This window comes from Oncorhynchus masou, chromosome 1, assembly GCF_036934945.1.
Source record: "Oncorhynchus masou masou isolate Uvic2021 chromosome 1, UVic_Omas_1.1, whole genome shotgun sequence".
NCBI lineage: Eukaryota > Metazoa > Chordata > Actinopteri > Salmoniformes > Salmonidae > Oncorhynchus > Oncorhynchus masou.
The window spans coordinates 4,869,551-4,889,862 of record NC_088212.1 but is presented as its reverse complement, the minus strand read 5'-3'; the positions used below and the strand labels follow the sequence as shown (position 1 = coordinate 4,889,862).

The 20,312-nt window shown below is 46.7% G+C and overlaps 1 protein-coding gene across 1 annotated transcript in view; it reads right to left on the bottom strand.

The window, feature by feature from the left end:
• LOC135509710 (ras-GEF domain-containing family member 1B-A-like) overlaps positions 1 to 20,312 on the bottom strand; it is a 64,552-nt gene that overhangs the window by 42,862 nt on the left and 1,378 nt on the right. The window contains exons 2-4 of the mRNA XM_064930633.1: positions 11,541 to 11,714; positions 10,813 to 10,935; positions 10,436 to 10,573 (exon numbers count right to left, since the gene is read on the bottom strand). Coding sequence (XP_064786705.1) covers positions 10,436 to 10,573; positions 10,813 to 10,935; positions 11,541 to 11,708 — 429 coding nt within the window. The 5' untranslated portion in view covers positions 11,709 to 11,714. The remainder of the gene's footprint in view (positions 1 to 10,435; positions 10,574 to 10,812; positions 10,936 to 11,540; positions 11,715 to 20,312) is intronic.

Here is a 20,312-nt window from a genome sequence, read left to right as displayed (position 1 = left end):
AACACGTGGACGTCTGTCCCTCTGAAGCGCACATGGTTTGTAACGCAGTCAGCTAAACCCGCGGCTACATGTCTCCTGAACCTCTTCAGTGATTTTATTCTAACTATGTGGAATTTAAACTGTTTACGTGGTACAGTGCAGCATAGCTACCAAACTTCTATAGGAGGTTTTACTGAACAGAGTCAAGTGCAGGAATATCATACACTTCCACGGTTTTTGTAATGGTGAGAGGTCAGCGTGTCGTAGCCATCTATTTACCACCACAAAACCCATGCAGGCACTAAGACCGCACTCAACCAGCTGTATAAGGCCATGAGAACATCAGGGATGGAACTGGAACATTAGGGATAGAACATTAGGGATAGAACTTCAGGGATAGAACATCAGGGATAGAACATCAGGGATAGAACATTAGGGATAGAACATTAGGGATAGAACATCAGGGATAGAACATCAGGGATAGAACACTGGGGATAGAACATCAGGGATAGAACTTCAGGGATAGAACATCAGGGATAGAACATCAGGGATAGAACACTGGGGATAAAACATCAGGGATAGAACATCAGGGATAGAACACTGGGGATAGAACATCAGGGATAGAACACTGGGGATAGAACATCAGGGATATAACACTGGGGATAGAACATCAGGGATAGAACATCAGGGATAGAACATCGGGGATATAACACTGGGGATAGAACATCAGGGATAGAACATCAGGGATAGAACATCAGGGATAGAACATCGGGGATATAACACTGGGGATAGAACATCAGGGATAGAACATCGGGGATAGAACATCAGGGATATAACATCAGGGATAGAACATCGGGGATAGAACATCAGGGATATAACACTGGGGATAGAACATCAGGGATAGAACATCGGGGATAGAACATCAGGGATATAACATCAGGGATAGAACATCGGGGATAGAACATCAGGGATATAACACTGGGGATAGAACATCAGGGATAGAACATCGGGGATAGAACATCAGGGATAGAACATCGGGGATAGAACATCAGGGATAGAACATTGGGGATAGAACTGGAACATTAGGGACGGAACTAGAACATTTGGACAGAACATTGGGGATGGGGACAGAACAATGGGGACAGAACTAGAACATTGGGGACGGAAGTGGAACATTGGGGATAGAACATCGGGGACGGGGACAGAACATTGGGGACAGAACTAGAACATTGGGGACAGAACTAGAACATTGGGGACGGAGCTAGAACATTGGGGACAGAACTAGAACATTGGGGACAGAACTAGAACATTGGGGACAGAACTACAACATTGAGGACAGAACATTGGGGATGGGGGACAGAACTAGAACATTGGAGACAGAACTACAACATTGGGGACAGAACTACAACATTGGGGACAGAACTACAACATTGGGGACAGAACTACAACATTGGGGACAGAACTACAACATTGGGGACAGAACATTGGGGATGGGGACAGAACATTGGGGACAGAACTACAACATTGGGGACAGAACATTGGGGATGGGGACAGAACAAGAACATTGGGGACAGAACTACAACATTGGGGACAGAACTACAACATTGGGGACAGAACATTGGGGATGGGGACAGAACATTGGGGACAGTACTAGAACATTGGGGACAGAACTAGAACATTGGGGACGGAACATTGGGGATGGGGACAGAACATTGGGGACAGAACTAGAACATTGTGGACGGTAGTGGAACATTGGGGACAGAACGTTGGGGATGGGGACAGAACGTTGGGAGCCAGGCATGTAACCACTGTCAACCTGTGAATAGGTGTTGGAAGGGAACAGATTTTGCCTGCCAAGGCTATAGGAAGTACCCAGTGTTCCAGTACCGTCCCCAATGGTGAAAAACCATCCATCTTAACGCAGAGCTACAGGTCCATTATGAAAAAGAGACCAAAAGAGATGGCTTCGCTAAGTTAATGAAGCACGTTGATCTGGGTTAGCAGTATCAGCTAAAGTTATCACCCTCTCTTTGGTTCTTACACAGCTATAATTCATCATCACGTTTCTTTTTTGAAATCAACGGCAACAGCAGTAGCCGAGGAACTAAATGTGCTGTGGTGCAGTTTGGGGTTCCATTTTTACATCCATTTAAAGGAGAGAATAACAAGAGAAGTACAAGAATTTCATAGGAAGTCATCCCTCAAAGTAAACCATGAAAACAGCAAACCAAGGTAATGTTCCAAATGGCACCCTATTCCCTAAACATAGTTCACTACTATAGACAAGGAACCAATGGCACCCTATTCCCTATACATAGTTCACTACTATAGACCAGGAACCAAAGGCACCCTATTCCCTATATAGTGCACCACTTTTGACCAGAGCCCTATGGGGTCCATTTGGGATGCTGACCAAAGCAAACCAGTACTAAGCTAGTGACATACAAGTCAGCAGTAGTGGAACAATTCAACTGCAGCCTAAGGAGAAGCAGGGCCACAGACAAGCTGCTGAACAATAGCTATTTTCTTTTGATTTGGCCAGGCAAAAAAAATATTTAAAAAATGCTTTGTGGCTCGAGCAAACTTTCCCCACAGGCCCTCTGAAATATACCCAGTAACCAACCCCCTGAAACCTCTAGCCCAGCAAATGCCTTGCTCAAAAGGACGTCTCAAATGTACCCAGTAACCAACCCCCTGAAACCTCTAGCCCAGCAAATGCCTTGCTCCACAGGCCCTCTGAAATGTACCCAGTAACCAACCCCCTGAAACCTCTAGCCCAGCAAATGCCTTGCTCCACAGGCCCTCTCAAATATACCCAGTAACCAACCCCCTGAAACCTCTAGCCCAGGAAATGCCTTGCTCCACAGGCCCTCTCAAATATATCCAGTAACCAACCCCCTGAAACCTCTAGCCCAGCAAATGCCTTGCTCCACAGGCCCTCTGAAATATATCCAGTAACCAACCCCCTGAAACCTCTAGCCCAGCAAATGCCTTGCTCCACAGGCCCTCTGAAATATATCCAGTAACCAACCCCCTGAAACCTCTAGCCCAGCAAATGCCTTGCTCCACAGGCCCTCTGAAATATATCCAGTAACCAACCCCTGAAACCTCTAGCCCAGCAAATGCCTTGCTCCACAGGCCCTCTGAAATATATCCAGTAACCAACCCCCTGAAACCTCTAGCCCAGCAAATGCCTTGCTCCACAGGCCCTCTGAAATATACCCAGTAACCAACCACCTGAAACCTCCAACCCGGTTCCGGGTTGGAGCGAGCGGTCGCATCTACACTTCGGTCCGCAGGTAGTATAACTTTTCATTACATTTCATTATAGTACAACGGTTTGATTTGTCTAATCTTAGCAATTTCTTCTTAGCTAGCTACATAGCCGTCTTTGTATCAAAGATAATTGCATAATTATCGTATTTCGTCGTCCTAACGTATCTGCCCAGCAGCTAGCTAAGCAGCTAGCTAACATCCACTGTCCACCAGCACTGTAGAAACTATTACACTCAACTGAACGACTCGATTAGCGTAGTGTCAGCTAGCTACATAGTTGTCTTCGCTGTCTTCGTATCCAAGATAATTGTGTAGTTTAGAGTGTGTAGACTTAGAGTGATTATCTTAATTTACCGAGGTTAGCTAGCCAGCTATTTGTCGTCCTTAACGTAGGAGATGCTGCTAGCTAGCTAGCCAACAGCTAGCCAACCTCTACCGAATTGAACTTCAACTACCCGGTCAACATTCCGCGTCGCTCCACAGGTAGTATCACATTTTCATTTCACTTCATTACAGTACAACGGTTTGATTTGTTTGATCGTAGCTAGCCAGCTACATAGCCGTCTTTGTATCTAAGACAATTGTGTAGTCTAGAGCGATTTTCTAGGTTAGCTGGCCAGCTATTGTCGTTCTTTTAACGTAGCTAGCCAGCTAGCCCCCGAATAGCAGCACTGTAGAAACTATTACAGTACAACGGTTTGATTTGTTTGATCGTAGCTAGCTAGCTACATAGCCGTCTTTATATCTAAGACAATTGTGTAGCCTAGAGCGATTTTCTAGGTTAGCTAGCCAGCTATTGTCGTTCTTTTAGGTAACGTAACGCTATCAACCTGCTAGCTAGCCAGCTAGCCCCGAATAGCAGCACTGTAGAAACTATTACACTCGACGGAACGACTTGATTAGTGTAGTGTCAACATCGCAGCCACTACCAGCTAGCCTACTCCAGCAGTACTGTATCATTTCAATCATTTTAGTCAATAAGATTCTTGCTACGTAAGCTTAACTTTCTGTACATTCGAGACGTGTAGTCCACTTGTCATTCCAATCTCCTTTGCATTAGCGTAGCCTCTTCTGTAGCCTGTCAACTATGTGTCTATCTATCCCTGTTCTCTCCTCTCTGCACAGACCATACAAACGCTCCACACCGCGTGGCCGCGGCCACCCTAATCTGGTGGTCCCAGCGCACACGACCCACGTGGAGTTCCAGGTCTCCGGTAGCCTCTGGAACTGCCGATCTGCGGCCAACAAGGCAGAGTTCATCTCAGCCTATGCCTCCCTCCAGTCCTCGACTTCTTGGCACTGACGGAAACATGGATCACCACAGATAACACTGCTACTCCTACTGCTCTCTCTTCGTCCGCCCACGTGTTCTCGCACACCCGAGAGCTTCTGGTCAGCGGGGTGGTGGCACCGGGATCCTCATCTCTCCCAAGTGGTCATTCTCTCTCTCTCCCCTTACCCATCTGTCTATCGCCTCCTTTGAATTCCATGCTGTCACAGTTACCAGCCCTTTCAAGCTTAACATCCTTATCATTTATCGCCCTCCAGGTTCCCTCGGAGAGTTCATCAATGAGCTTGATGCCTTGATAAGCTCCTTTCCTGAGGACGGCTCACCTCTCACAGTCCTGGGCGACTTTAACCTCCCCACGTCTACCTTTGACTCATTCCTCTCTGCCTCCTTCTTTCCAATCCTCTCCTCTTTTGACCTCACCCTCTCACCTTCCCCCTACTCACAAGGCAGGCAATACGCTCGACCTCATCTTTACTAGATGCTGTTCTTCCACTAACCTCATTGCAACTCCCCTCCAAGTCTCCGACCACTACCTTGTATCCTTTTCCCTCTCGCTCTCATCCAACACTTCCCACACTGCCCCTACTCGGATGGTATCGCGCCGTCCAAACCTTCGCTCTCTCTCCCCCGCTACTCTCTCCTCTTCCATCCTATCATCTCTTCCCTCTGCTCATACCTTCTCCAACCTATCTCCTGATTCTGCCTCCTCAACCCTCCTCTCTTCCCTTTCTGCATCCTTTGACTCTCTATGTCCCCTATCCTCCAGGCCGGCTCGGTCCTCCCCTCCCACTCCGTGGCTCGATGACTCATTGCGAGCTCACAGAACAGAGCTCCGGGCAGCCGAGCGGAAATGGAGGAAAACTCGCCTCCCTGCGGACCTGGCATCCTTTCACTCCCTCCTCTCTACATTTTCCTCCTCTGTCTCTGCTGCTAAAGCCACTTTCTACCACTCTAAATTCCAAGCATCTGCCTCTAACCCTAGGAAGCTCTTTGCCACCTTCTCCTCCCTCCTGAATCCTCCTCCCCCTCCCCCCCTCCTCCCTCTCTGCAGATGACTTCGTCAACCATTTTGAAAAGAAGGTCGACGACATCCGATCCTCGTTTGCTAAGTCAAACGACACCGCTGGTTCTGCTCACACTGCCCTACCCTGTGCTCTGACCTCTTTCTCCCCTCTCTCTCCAGATGAAATCTCGCTTCTTGTGACGGCCGGCCGCCCAACAACCTGCCCGCTTGACCCTATCCCCTCCTCTCTTCTCCAGACCATTTCCGGAGACCTTCTCCCTTACCTCACCTCGCTCATCAACTCATCCCTGACCGCTGGCTACGTCCCTTCCGTCTACAAGAGAGCGAGAGTTGCACCCCTTCTGAAAAAACCTACACTCGATCCCTCCGATGTCAACAACTACAGACCAGTATCCCTTCTTTCTTTTCTCTCCAAAACTCTTGAACGTGCCGTCCTTGGCCAGCTCTCCCGCTATCTCTCTCAGAATGACCTTCTTGATCCAAATCAGTCAGGTTTCAAGACTAGTCATTCAACTGAGACTGCTCTTCTCTGTATCACGGAGGCGCTCCGCACTGCTAAAGCTAACTCTCTCTCCTCTGCTCTCATCCTTCTAGACCTATCGGCTGCCTTCGATACTGTGAACCATCAGATCCTCCTCTCCACCCTCTCCGAGTTGGGCATCTCCGGCGCGGCCCACGCTTGGATTGCGTCCTACCTGACAGGTCGCTCCTACCAGGTGGCGTGGCGAGAATCTGTCTCCTCGCCACGCGCTCTCACCACTGGTGTCCCCAGGGCTCTGTTCTAGGCCCTCTCCTATTCTCGCTATACACCAAGTCACTTGGCTCTGTCATAACCTCACATGGTCTCTCCTATCATTGCTATGCAGACGACACACAATTAATCTTCTCCTTTCCCCCTTCTGATGACCAGGTGGCGAATCGCATCTCTGCATGTCTGGCAGACATATCAGTGTGGATGACGGATCACCACCTCAAGCTGAACCTCGGCAAGACGGAGCTGCTCTTCCTCCCGGGGAAGGACTGCCCATTCCATGATCTCGCCATCACGGTTGACAACCCCATTGTGTCCTCCTCCCAGAGCGCTAAGAACCTTGGCGTGATCCTGGACAACACCCTGTCGTTCTCAACCAACATCATGGCGGTGGCCCGTTCCTGTAGGTTCATGCTCTACAACATCCGCAGAGTACAACCCTGCCTCACACAGGAAGCGGCGCAGGTCCTAATCCAGGCACTTGTCATCTCCCGTCTGGATTACTGCAACTCGCTGTTGGCTGGGCTCCCTGCCTGTGCCATTAAACCCCTACAACTCATCCAGAACGCCGCAGCCCGTCTGGTGTTCAACCTTCCCAAGTTCTCTCACGTCACCCCGCTCCTCCGCTCCCTCCAGTAGCTTCCAGTTGAAGCTCGCATCCGCTACAAGACCATGGTGCTTGCCTACGGAGCTGTGAGGGGAACGGCACCGCAGTACCTCCAGGCTCTGATCAGGCCCTACACCCAAGCAAGGGCACTGCGTTCATCCACCTCTGGCCTGCTCGCCTCCCTACCATTGAGGAAGTACAGTTCCCGCTCAGCCCAGTCAAAACTGTTCGCTGCTCTGGCCCCCCAATGGTGGAACAAACTCCCTCACGACGCCAGGACAGCGGAGTCAATCACCACCTTCCGGAGACACCTGAAACCCCACCTCTTCAAGGAATACCTAGGATAGGATAAGTAATCCTTCTCACCCCCCCTTAATGATTTAGATGCACTATTGTAAAGTGGCTGTTCCACTGGATGTCAGAAGGTGAATTCACCAATTTGTAAGTCGCTCTGGATAAGAGCGTCTGCTAAATGACTTAAATGTAATGTAAATGTAAATGCCTTGCTCAAAAGGACGTCTCAAATATACCCAGTAACCAACCCCCTGAAACCTCTAGCCCAGCAAATGCCTTGCTCCACAGGCCCTCTGAAATATAGCCAGTAACAAACCCCCTGAAACCTCTAGCCCAGCAAATGCCTTGATCCACAGGCCCCCTGAAATATATCCAGTAACCAACCCCCTGAAACCTCTAGCCCAGCAAATGCCTTGCTCCACAGGCCCTCTCAAATGTACCCAGTAACCAACCCACTGAAACCTCTAGCCCAGCAAATGCCTTGCTCCACAGGCCCTCTGAAATATACCCAGTAACCAACCCACTGAAACCTCTAGCCCAGCAAATGCCTTGCTCCACAGGCCCTCTGAAATATAGCCAGTAACCAACCCCCTGAAACCTCTAGCCCAGCAAATGCCTTGATCCACAGGCCCTCTGAATTATACCCAGTAACCAACCCCCTGAAACCTCTAGCCCAGCAAATGCCTTGCTCCACAGGCCCTCTCAAATGTACCCAGTAACCAACCCCCTGAAACCTCTAGCCCAGCAAATGCCTTGCTCCACAGGCCCTCTCAAATGTACCCAGTAACCAACCCCCTGAAACCTCTAGCCCAGCAAATGTCTTGCTCCACAGGCCCCCTGAAATATATCCAGTAACCAACCCCCTGAAACCTCTAGCCCAGCAAATGCCTTGCTCCACAGGCCCTCTCAAATATACCCAGTAACCAACCCCCTGAAACCTCTAGCCCAGCAAATGCCTTGCTCCACAGGCCCCCTGAAATATATCCAGTAACCAACCCCCTGAAACCTCTAGCCCAGCAAATGCCTTGCTCCACAGGCCCCCTGAAATATATCCAGTAACCAACCCCCTGAAACCTCTAGCCCAGCAAATGCCTTGCTCCACAGGCCCTCTCAAATGTACCCAGTAACCAACCCCCTGAAACCTCTAGCCCAGCAAATGCCTTGCTCCACAGGCCCCCTGAAATATATCCAGTAACCAACCCCCTGAAACCTCTAGCCCAGCAAATGCCTTGCTCAAAAGGACGTCTCAAATGTACCCAGTAACCAACCCCCTGAAACCTCTAGCCCAGCAAATGCCTTGCTCCACAGGCCCTCTGAAATATACCCTGTAACCAACCCACTGAAACCTCTAGCCCAGCAAATGCTTTGCTCCACAGGCCCTCTGAAATATACCCAGTAACCAACCCCCTGAAACCTCTAGCCCAGCAAATGCCTTGCTCCACAGGCCCTCTGAAATATATCCAGTAACCAACCCCCTGAAACCTCTAGCCCAGCAAATGCCTTGCTCCACAGGCCCTCTGAAATATATCCAGTAACCGCTGATCCAAGGGAAACAAGAAGATAACTGTTTTCCTAAATGATTATGTCATTATTCTCTTTTCGCCCTCATCCATGCATTCTCTTCTTATCAACTTCACCTCCAAGACAGGTCTGCTGGCATTGGATGACGGTTTAACTTTACAGCCAAGACAGGTGGCATTGGATGACGGGGTAACTTTACAGCCAAGACAGGTGGCATTGGATGACGGGGCAACTTTACAGTCAAGACAGGTGGCATCGGATGACGGGGCAACTTTACAGCCAAGACAGGTCTGCTGGCATCGGATGACGGGGTAACTTTACAGCCAAGACAGGTGGCATTGGATGACGGAGCAACTTTACAGCCAAGACAGGTGGCATTGGATGACGGGGTAACTTTACAGCCAAGACAGGTGGCATTGCATGACGGGGCAACTTTACAGCCAAGACAGGTGGCATCGGATGACGGGGTAACTTTACAGCCAAGACAGGTGGCATTGGATGACGGGTCAACTTTACAGCCAAGACAGGTGGCATTGGATGACGGGGTAACTTTACAGCCAAGACAGGTGGCATTGGATGGCGGGGTAACTTTACAGCCAAGACAGGTGGCATCGGATGACGGGGCAACTTTACAGCCAAGACAGGTGGCATCGGATGACGGGGTAACTTTACAGCCAAGACAAGACAGGTGGCATTGGATGACAGGGTAACTTTACAGCCAAGACAAGTGGCATTGGATGGCGGGGCAACTTTACAGCCAAGACAGGTGGCATCGGATGACGGGGTAACTTTACAGCCAAGACAGGTGGCATTGGATGACGGGGTAACTTTACAGCCAAGACAGGTGGCATTGGATGACAGGGTAACTTTACAGCCAAGACAGGTGGCATTGGATGGCGGGGTAACTTTGCAGCCAAGACAGGTGGCATTGGATGACGGGGTAACTTTACAGACAAGACAGGTGGCATTGGATGACGGGGTAACTTTACAGACAAGACAGGTGGCATTGGATGACGAGGTAACTTTACAGCCAAGACAGGTGGCATTGGATGACGGGGTAACTTTACAGCCAAGACAGGTGGCATTGGATGACGGGGTAACTTTACAGCCAAGACAGGTGGCATCGGATGACGGGGCAACTTTACAGCCAAGACAGGTGGCATCGGATGACGGGGCAACTTTACAGCCAAGACAGGTGGCATTGGATGACAGGGTAACTTTACAGCCAAGACAAGTGGCATTGGATGACGGGGCAACTTTACAGCCAAGACAGGTGGCATCGGATGACGGGGTAACTTTACAGCCAAGACAGGTGGCATTGGATGACGGGGTAACTTTACAGCCAAGACAGGTGGCATTGGATGACGGGGTAACTTTACAGCCAAGACAGGTGGCATTGGATGACGGGGTAACTTTACAGCCAAGACAGGTGGCATTGGATGACGGGGTAACTTTACAGCCAAGACAGGTCTGCTGGCATTGGATGACGGGGTAACTTTACAGCCAAGACAGGTCTGCTGGCATCATAAGACAGACTAACTTGTGAGTGTGTCTTTGTTATTTATGAATCTTATGTACTCCTGTGTCTTAAATACTCCTGTGTCTTATGTTCTCCTGTGTCTTAAATACTCCTGGCTGCACAATGAATTTCCCTTCAGTGACAAAGCTTGAATGAATTTGACTGTGACTGACCTCGTCCCCTGAGGACAGGCGTTGGGTCAGCTCCTTCAAGCTCCTCATCATCCTCTCGTCTCTGAAGTCGTAGGAGAAAGTCTCCGTCCACTCCTGAAGCAGCTGGAGGATCTTGGGAGCCAACTTTCTGATCCTCATCTGAAAAAATATATATATATTGTTGCAGGTCTACCTTCAAGAAGTATATAGTATAACGGATAAATATTACTGTGTACCATTGTAGTATAACGGATAAATATTACTGTGTACCATTCTAGTATAACGGATAAATATTAGTGTGTACTATTCTAGTATTACGTATAAATATTAGTGTGTACCATTCTAGTATAATATTCTACAGTATAACCTTATTGAATATAACAGAGGTATAGAGTTACCTTGTCTGCCTGAGGGTCACTCAGTCTCTGCTGTTCCATACACAGGTGACAGACTTTGGACATGAGCTCGTAGGGGTGGATAAACAGACGAGAGGAGAGCAGGAAGGTGAAGATGTATGTCCTCTGTGGAGAGAAAGATGGGAAAAATAGATGAAGTAAATAACAGAGGAATATGCTGTTTTTTGTTGTTGTTTTTCTCCAAGTTAAATACGAAAGAAAGACATAAACAGAAAGAGAGGTAAACAGAGAGAGAGAGAGAGAGAGAGAGAGAGAGATGGAAACGGAGAGAGAGAGAGAGAGAGAGATGGAAACGGAGAGAGAGAGAGAGAGAGAGACAGATGGAAATGGCGAGAGAGAGAGAGACAGATGGAAACGGCGAGAGAGAGAGAGACAGATGGAAACGGAGAGAGAGAGAGAGATGGAAACAGCGAGAGAGAGAGAGAGATGGAAACGGCGAGAGAGAGAGAGACAGATGGAAATGGAGAGAGAGAGAGATGGAAACGGAGAGAGAGAGAGAGACAGATGGAAACGGAGAGAGAGAGAGAGAGACAGATGGAAACGGAGAGAGAGAGAGAGACAGATGGAAACGGAGAGAGAGAGAGAGAGATGGAAACGGCGAGAGAGAGAGATGGAAACGGTGAGAGAGAGAGAGAGAGAGAGAGATGGAAATGGAGAGAGAGAGAGAGAGAGAGAGAGAGATGGAAACGGAGAGAGAGACAGACACTCACGTCAGGGTAGTAGTCCATGCTGGGGACAAGGTGGTGGATGAGGGCCTCAAGCGAGCCAGACACCAGAGTGTTGTCATGGTAATACAGTCCCTCTTCCTTGGTCTGGTTCTGGTTCTGGTTGTAACCACTGGAGACCAGCATGTCTGTCAGCGGTGACGTCTGAGGCATATTCTCCTGCAGAGAGGAAAGGTTTGTTTAGTTTCATCCAGAGAGAGAAAGAGAGAGGTAGAGAGGTAGAGAGGAAGAGAGAGAGAGAGAGAGGGAGAGAGAGAGAGACAGAGAGAGAGAGACAGAGAGAGAGAGAGGGAGAGAGAGAGAGAGAGAGAGAGAGAGAGAGGGAGAGAGAGAGAGACAGAGAGAGAGAGACAGAGAGAGAGGGAGAGAGAGAGAGCGAGAGACAGAGAGAAAGAGAGAGAGAGAGAGAGAGGGGTAGAGAGGAAGAGAGAGAGAGAGAGAGAGAGAGAGGTAGAGAGGAAGAGAGAGAGAGACAGAGCGAGAGAGACAGAGAGAGAGGGAGAGAGAGAGAGAGACAGAGAAAGAGAGAGAGAGAGAGAGAGGGGTAGAGAGGAAGAGAGAGAGAGAGAGAGAGAGAGAGAGAGAGAGAGGTAGAGGAAGAGAGAGAGAGACAGAGAGAGAGAGAGAGAGAGAGGTAGAGAGGAAGAGAGAGAGACAGAGAGAGAGGGAGAGAGAGAGAGAGAGAGAGAGACAGAAGTTAGGAGAGTAAAAATAGACGTCTCAGTACAATAGACTGACCGAAGAAGACTTGCTGTTATATATTTCATATATTTTCTCTGATATTTCAGAGAGACTCAGAAGTGGACACAAAAACAATGGAATAAAATAACAGAGCTATATTCTCCAACCCAAACAGACTAACCTGAAGTTTGTTTACAAAACGGATGGTTAGGGCCTCAGCCAGGAGGTGTGTGTGTGTGTGTGTGTGTGTGTGTGTGTGTGTGTGTGTGTGTGTGTGTGTGTGTGTGTGTGTGTGTGTGTGTGTGTGTGTGTGTGTGTGTGTGTGTGTGTGTGTGTGTGTGTGTGTGTGCGCATGACAACATTCTCTCACACGCTGTATATTGAGCAGAGTTCCAACTGAACCTCTTGACTGCCTGATTGAAACACGCACAGAGAGACAGACAGGGAGAGAGACAGACAGAGAGACAGACAGAGAGAGAGACAGAGAGAGAGACAGAGAGAGAGACAGAGACAGAGAGAGACCGAGAGAGAGAGAGAGAGAGAGAGAGAGAGAGAGAGAGACAGAGACAGAGACAGAGACAGAGACAGAGACAGAGACAGAGAGAGAGACAGAGACAGAGAGATAGAGAGACAGAGACAGAGACAGAGAGAGAGAGAGAGAGAGAGAGAGAGACATGCACCATTGTAAATACAACCCATATCTATGCTTATTTATTTTATCTTGTGTCCTTAACCATTTGTACATTGTAAAAACACTGTATATATATATATAATATGACATTTGTAATGTCTTTATTGTTTTGAAACTTCTGTATGTGTGATGTCTACTGTTAATTTTTATTGTTTATTTAACTTTATATATTATCTACCTTACTTGCTTTGGCAATGTTAACACATGTTACCCATGCCAATAAAGCCCCTTGAATTGAATTGAATTGAGTGAGAGAGAGAGAGAGAGAGAGACAGAGAGCCCTAACTGAACCACCAGGCAGACTGCGGTAGTGGAACGCCAACACACACTCATGTGCCACCGTCTCTCATACTGGGGGCTCCATCGCAAATACCAGCCAGGCAGACTCCTGGAGTCTCCTCAAAAGCCTTCGCACTGAGGCCACCGGACTCCACACAATGGGGTCTTTGATTGGCCCGGCACGGGGCACAACCAGACCCCCAGGTCCCCACCTGACAATAGGCCGACCCATGGCCGTCTGCCCTATAGAGCCCGCCAGGTTGTAGTCCTAAAACCCAGTTACCTCTGGTTCGTTCAGCCAGACAGAGAGACAGGGAGAGAGAGAGTTTCTACATTCCTACAGGGAAAAGCAATAGGGCTCTGGAATAAAACACTGACAATAATGTCTGAGGTTAACACAGGTTTAGGAGATCTTATAGGTTCTGTTCTATGAGTTAATAATTCGTATTTATTTGTACCTTTATTTAACTCGGCAAGTAAGTTAAGAACAAATTCTTATTTACAATGAAGACCTCGGAAAAGTGGTTTAACTGTTCAGGGGGCAGAACGATTAGACTTTTCACCTTGTCAGCTCGGGGATTTGACCCAGCAACCTTTTGGTTACTGGCCCAACACTCTAACCACTAGGCTACCTCCCTCTAACCACTAGGCTACCTGACTCTAACCACTAGGCTGCCTGCCACCTCTACACTCTAACCACTAGGCTACCTGCCTCTAACCACTAGGCTACCCTGCCTCTAACCACTAGGCTACCCTGCCTCTAACCACTAGGCTGCCTGCCTCTAACCACTAGGCTACCTGCCTCTAACGACTAGGCTACCTGCCTCTAACCACTAGGCTACCTGCCTCTAACCACTAGGCTGCCTGCCTCTAACCACTAGGCTACCTGCCTCTAACCACTAGGCTGCCTGCCTCTAACCACTAGGCTGCCTGCCTCTAACCACTAGGCTGCCTGCCTCTAACCACTAGGCTACCCGCCTCTAACCACTAGCCTACCCGCCTCTAACCACTAGGCTGCCTGCCTCTAACAACTAGGCTACCTGCCTCTAACCACTAGGCTACCTGCCTCTAACCAATAGGCTGCCTGCCTCTAACCAATAGGCTGCCTGCCTCTAACCCCTAGGCTACCTGCCTCTAACCACTAGGCTACCTGCCTCTAACCACTAGGCTGCCTGCCACCTCTACACTCTAACCACTAGGCTACCTTCCTCTAACTACAAGGCTACCTGCCTCTAACCACTAGGCTGTCTGCCTCTAACCACTAGGCTACCTACCTCTAACCACTAGGATACCTGCCTCTAACCACTAGGATGCCTGCCTCTAACCACTAGGCTGCCTGCCTCTAACCACTAGGCTACCTGCCTCTAACCACTAGGCTACCCGCCTCTAACCACTAGGCTACCCGCCTCTAACCACTAGGCTACCCGCCTCTAACCACTAGGCTGCCTGCCTCTAACCACTAGGCTACCTGCCTCTAACCACTAGGCTACCCGCCTCTAACCACTAGGCTACCTGCCTCTAACCACTAGGCTACCTGCCTCTAACCACTAGGCTACCTGACTCTAACCACTAGGCTACCCGCCTCTAACCACTAGGCTACCTGCCTCTAACCACTAGGCTACCCGCCTCTAACCACTAGGCTACCTGCCTCTAACCACTAGGCTACCTGCCTCTAACCACTAGGCTACCTGACTCTAACCACTAGGCTACCCGCCTCTAACCACTAGGCTACCCGCCTCTAACCACTAGGCTACCCGCCTCTAACCACTAGGCTACCCGCCTCTAACCACTAGGCTACCTGCCTCTAACCACTAGGCTACCCGCCTCTAACCACTAGGCTACCCGCCTCTAACCACTAGGCTACCTGCCTCTAACCACTAGGCTACCTGCCTCTAACCACTAGGCTGCCATTCATCACCTTTACATTTAGTTCCATGAGATAATATCAGTCAGTTAACATGATCTTTATGAATTTATGAAAGTCTTTATGTACTTAAAATATATATATATATTATAAAATAAATTCTTCAAAATTCCCAAAAAGTGACTGGTGAAGATGATGTGGTAGAACAAAACGTATCAGATCTCCTCGTTTACCACAGACCTTGTTTTCAGACTTTATCCCCATAGGCTTTGGCCAACAAACCATGTCAGAGTTAGAGCCTACAAAAAGACACCGTTGCCTCTATTCAGGAAGTGTATTTATGTTGTTCCACTGCACGGGTGCCAGGGAAGGAGAGGGGTGTGTGATGGGTGTGTCGTAGACACAAGCCATAGATGGGATTTATCATTCTCCACCCCCGGCACGAACACACACACACACACACGCACAACTCCCTCATCCGTACACACACACACACGCACGCACACACACACAACTCCCTCATCCGCACACACACACACAACTCCCTCATCCGTACACACACACACACGTGCACACACACACACACAACTCCCTCATCCGTACACACACACACACGCACGCACACACACACAACTCCCTCATCCGCACACACACACACAACTCCCTCATCCGTACACACACACACACACACACCTCCCTCATCCGTACACACACACGCACACACACACACACGCACGCACACACACACACACACGCACGCACACACACAACTCCCTCATCTGTACACACACGCACGCACACACACACACGCACACACACACGCACACACACACAACTCTCTCATCCGTACACACACTCAACTCCCTCATCCGTACACACACACACATCCCATATCCTTGAGTGAGAACACACCATAGTGATTTACATCAGAATGGAGAGAGTAGCATCTGTTGCACCATGTGTCTCTCTGGCGGTAAGATGAAGATCATGAGGCTATACGAGCCAACGTGTCAACGCCTCAGCTGAAACAAAGGCTAACTTTAGCACGCTGCTGTTTGGATTGTTTAAGCCTTGCCACTTGGTATGTGTGTGTGTGGTAGAGCAAAGCAAACATGAACAAAAGGAACAGATTGACAACAGATATATACGGACGGCTGGTTGAGATTGTTACTACGCCGGCTGTGTGTTTAAAAAAAAACAAAAAAAAACACAACGATCATTCATTGACTAAAGTAATAAATAATACAAAAACAGAAGGTATATTCACGAGTTAACACATTTACTACATGTTGACATCTTTATTTAACCAGGCAAATCCAAACTAATTCCTATGCACAAATACAAACGACTGTCTGGTTTACAAATAGCAGTACGGTAATATCCACGACGTAAAACATAAGCACGTGTTTCCTATCCTATGTTTACACCAATACCAATCTGTTCCCAATCATTCCTTGGCACTACACTCCACCCGGTCATTATCAAACACCACCTGACCACATGAGTTGTGATGTCAGTGGCAAGTTTTAATTTTTTAATTTTAATTTTATTTAACCAGGCAAGTCAGTTAAGAACACTTTCTTATTTTCAATGACGGCCTGGGAACAGTGGGTTACACTGCCTGTTCAGGGGCAGAACGACAGATTTGTACCTTGTCAGCTCGGGGGTTTGAACGCTCTAACCACTAGGCTACCCTGCCGCCCCAAGTTTTAAAGAACTCGGGTACTTTCTCGCCACACGGAAACAACCGATTGAATCCTTGTCATAGATATGGAGGTAAAAGGGTAGTGACATGTTTCAGGTAGTGATTAGTGACGAACTACAATCCCACATGACAAAAAAAAAGGTATACAGTTTACTATACAATTCTGTCGTCAATTGTAGTATTCTGTGGAAGAATATACTAAATACTGTAGAATCCCTCAATCATGTGTAGTACTAAATATAGAATGTTGTAGTATACTATAGTAAATACACTAGTATTTAGTAGTACTAGTATTCACTACTACAGAAATGTCCCCGATAACACTACAGTCTGCGAAAAACATTTTAACCATTGTGAATACTACCCTGCACATTATCATCTCCTATACACCTTTCTATCTATCAACCTCACTATCTATCTATATATCTACCTACCTACCTACCTCACTATCTATCTATATATCTACCTACCTACCTACCTACCTCACTATCTATCTATCTATCTATCTATCTATCTACCTACCTACCTACCTACCTACCTACCTACCTACCTACCTACCTACCTACCTACCTACCTACCTACCTACCTACCTACCTACCTACCTACCTACCTACCTCACTATCTATCTATATATCTACATATCTACCTACCTCACTTTCTATCTATATATCTACCTACCTACCTACCTACCTCACTATCTATCTATATATATCTACCTACCTACCTACCTCACTATCTATCTATATATATATATCTATATCTACCTACCTCACTATCTATCTATATATATCTACCTCACTATCTATCTATATATATATATCTATCTATCTACCTACCTCACTATCTATCTATCTATATATATATCTATCTACCTACCTACCTCACTATCTATCTATATACCTATCTACCTACCTCACTATCTATCTATATACCTATCTACCTACCTCACTATCTATCTATATATCTATCTACCTACCTCACTATCTATCTATATATCTATCTACCTACCTCACTATCTATCTATCTATCTATCTATCTATCTATCTATATATATATATATATATATATATATATATATATATATATATATATATATATATATATATCTACCTCACTATCTATCTATCTATCTACCTACCTCACTATCTATCTATATACCTATCTACCTACCTCACTATCTATCTATATATATCTATCTACCTACCTCACTATCTATCTATATATCTTCCTACCTACCTCACTATCTATCTATATATCTTCCTACCTACCTCACTATCTATCTATATATATATATATATATATATCTATCTACCTCACTATCTATCTATCTATCTACCTACCTCACTATCTATCTATATACCTATCTACCTACCTCACTATCTATCTATATATATCTATCTACCTACCTCACTATCTATCTATATATCTTCCTACCTACCTCACTATCTATCTATATATCTTCCTACCTACCTCACTATCTATCTATATACCTATCTACCTACCTCACTATCTATCTATATATCTACCTACCTACTTACCTACCTACCTACCTACCTACCTACCTACCTACCTCACTACCTACCTATCTACCTCACTACCTACCTACCTCACTACCTACTTACCTACCTCACTACCTACCTACCTCACTACCTACCTACCTACCTACCTCACTACCTACCTACCTCACTACCTACCTACCTACCTACCTACCTACCTACCTACCTCACTACCTACCTACCTCACTACCTACCTACCTACCTACCTACCTCACTACCTACCTACCTCACTACCTTCCTACCTACCTACCTGACTACCTACCTACCTACCTACCTATCTACCTCACTAACTACCTCACTACCTATAGGTTATGGAAAATGTGCTCGTTTTGTATTTCTCCAGTAGGTTTCCTGAAGGACAAAGACCTCACTTCTATGTAAAAGATGATAGAACAAAAGCTACAGTAATTACTGCAGTATACACTACTTTTTTTTTTACTCAAGTATCTATACTATAGTATTTATACTATAGTAAATTGTAAATACTACAGTATTCACTGTCGTGTTTTATTGTTCAGACTTCAGTCACTGACGGTGAGACCAGCAGTTATCCTGGGCTGTAAAACAGTACACAGGAAATCCTATTCCCACGCCTCAGGCCTGGGTGGAGTCATGCAGGGAGAGAGAGGTTTGGCCCGACACAGAGAGTACACAGCGGCAGAATATCTGACCACTGTGACTGACCCAAAATTAATGAAAGCGTTGACTATGTACAAAGTCAGTGAGCATAGCCTTGCTATTGAGAGGCAGCTGAAGGCAGACATGGCTCTCAAGAGAAGACAGGCTATGTGCACACCATCTGCAAAAGGTGGAAACTGAGCTGCACTTCCTAACCTCCTGCCGAATGTATGACCATATTAATGCATCCCAAATCAACTAGCCAAACCGCACATCCCCTTTTAAAAAAACGAGAAAAAAGTGGAAAGAATATTTTGTCTATTATAAGACGCCATAGCCAGTATACACTTCCTCAACGTAGTCTAAATTAATCTAAGATTACTCAAGAAATCTGTCATTCATGTTTGACGTTTTTTCCAAAAGAGATCTTAGTTACCTCTAACTCTAACTAAGATGTTTGGTGCAGTGTATTTTCAATATAAAAAAGGTGGATTAAAACCAGTCTCTCGGTGAACGACAAAGACTTTCTTGTAGAATCCCTACTGTTGACCAATCACCGATAAAAAGGGACGGAGTTTGCCTCCATAAAGAAAAATGCTGTGTCCCCGAACAGTGAAAAACACCGAAGTCCAACATGAAGAAAAAAGTCACAAAATGTCGTCATAATATATGCAAACGCCTTGAGAGACACATTCACCTCCGACTATTACACAGAGACACAAAGAACACGAAAACAAATCCAATGTTGATTAACTCCCACATCAGCCGAAATACCAGCGTGCCATCACAACAGCAAGATTTGTGAAATGGGCAACCGATGAATTTTAATTTATGGGCTTTATGGGCATGGGAAACATATATGTTTATATTGCCAAAGCAAGTGAAGTAGATAATAAACATTTAACAGTAAACGTCACGCTTACAAAAGTTCCCAAAATAATAAAGACATTTCAAATTGATTGGTCAACAGTCGGGATTCTCCAAGAAAGTGAAGAACAAACACCAATGTATTTTTATTTTACTCGGCAAGTCAGTTTAGAATAAACACTTATTTTCAATGACGGCCTAGGAACAGTGGGTTAACTGCCTGTTAAGGGGCAGAACGACAGATTTGTATCTTGTCAGCTCGGGGGTTTGAACTTACAAACTTGCGGTTACGAATCCAACGCTCTAACCACTAGGCTAACCTGTAAAGTCTTTGGAAATGAAAGAGAGGAGAAGATATACAACACTGTATATAGACATAATGACATTTTTAAATGTCTTTATTATTCTGAGAACTTTTGTAAGCGTAACGTTTACTGTTTAATGTTTATCAATCTATTTCACTTGCTTTGGCAATATAAACATATATGTTTCCCAT